The sequence below is a fragment of the Microtus ochrogaster genome, chromosome 17, assembly GCF_000317375.1.
Source record: "Microtus ochrogaster isolate Prairie Vole_2 chromosome 17, MicOch1.0, whole genome shotgun sequence".
Taxonomy (NCBI): Eukaryota; Metazoa; Chordata; class Mammalia; order Rodentia; family Cricetidae; genus Microtus; species Microtus ochrogaster.
This window is the reverse complement of record NC_022019.1, coordinates 11,380,778-11,382,275: the sequence shown is the minus strand read 5'-3', so window position 1 is coordinate 11,382,275 and position 1,498 is coordinate 11,380,778. Positions and strand designations below refer to the sequence as shown.

Sequence of the window (1,498 nt, the reverse complement as noted above, 5' to 3'; positions counted from 1 at the left end):
GGTAGTATTTTATGTGCTGCATTCCCCAAAATTAATATAGTAGACTACAGGGTATAATGTGGATAATCTAAATCATCACTAAATGATCTAAATATTTCCCACTGTTATCCTAAGAAGTCATGAGTCTACACTCCACAAATAGAAAGGTATAAGTGCTAAGGTTTGCTTCTATTAATAATTAGATGAGAAAACATGAGATTTCTGCTAACGTGTGTCAGTCTCAAAAAAAGTTTTAATCTAAATTTTTATAGGCCATGCTACCCAGATCTCCAACCACCATCCTCATCTCTTTAATCAGAATGTCCTAGTATAAACCAAGTCACATTTTAAGTGGTGGAGAGGGGGAAGAGAGAATCACTCAACTTTGTCATACAGGGCTTCAAATTTTTCCCTTCATTTCACCTAACTCTAACCCTCATTAACAACTTTCCTTGCAGTTAATATGAGAAGATAATTCTTCCAGGCATGTGATTTTGTGAGAAGAAAGTGATATGCTAATGTAAGCCAAGGAAAGAAACTCTTCCAGAGATCATCCTGGCACAGAAACCATCCTCTGCCCAGTTTAGCAATGAAGAGTAAGGAAATGAACATTTTCTGAACCCTGGTTCTGCGTGCCAAGGTACCACATTACTATGTATTCATAACAGTACTGCAACAGACACTGCTGTCTCTACTCTACAGGTAAGGAATAGTCAATTCAGTATTCTGGATCATCCCAAGGCCACAAGACTGAAAGGAGGCAGAAAACAAAACAACAAAAAAACTAACAGGCTAAATAAAAATTGGTACTCTAGAATCTAAAACTTGCTAGTAAACAATAAAAGAAGCTAACATAGACTTTACGTTCTGTACAGGGAAGGGTTCTGCTAGCGTTTCTTCACAAAGATCTCAAGCAGAAGTCTTCTTGGAAGGGCCTGTATCCTCTACAGGACATGGCCACTGAGTGCCTAAAAACAAAACATGTACACTTACCATTGGTAGATAATAAAAACTGGGCAGCATTTTTCTGGGGTAACCACCTAATTTTGTTGATCTTCTCTTCTATTTCTAAGCTTTTCAAGTAGTCAAATTCTGGCTCATGGCTCTGGAAGGTGCTGTAAACATTGTATTCTCCTCTGCTATGAGACTGGATTTTGTTCTACAACAGAAAGAAAAATATTTGGACTATATTGAGAAATATATTTAACCATAATCAACTCCAACAGACTCTGAAATTGTCGATTAGCTTACTAGGCGGCTCTATCTTATACGTTATTACACTACTTTCTGCATTTAAAATCCTTTAAGAAATAAAAAGGCTTTACAAAGAATAGAAAAGAAACACTCCATAAGTTCATTCAATAGGCAAAGAGTGGACCAAATAAATACAGACTGGTTTGATTAACTTGCCTACTAACTAGCACAGTTATACTATTAAGAAATATGAACACCCACAATAATGGATCCCATATAAAATGTAAAAATTAGGGATACAATGCTCAAAAACAGTTGGCTGTTA

At 36.2% G+C, this 1,498-nt stretch overlaps 1 protein-coding gene across 3 annotated transcripts in view; it reads right to left on the bottom strand.

The window, feature by feature from the left end:
• Ppp2r2a (protein phosphatase 2 regulatory subunit Balpha) overlaps positions 1 to 1,498 on the bottom strand; it is a 59,361-nt gene that overhangs the window by 15,284 nt on the left and 42,579 nt on the right. For all 3 annotated transcript variants that reach the window (XM_005355475.2, XM_026783223.1, XM_026783222.1), the window contains one exon: positions 973 to 1,138. In XM_005355475.2, the coding sequence (XP_005355532.1) occupies positions 973 to 1,138 (166 nt within the window). The remainder of the gene's footprint in view (positions 1 to 972; positions 1,139 to 1,498) is intronic.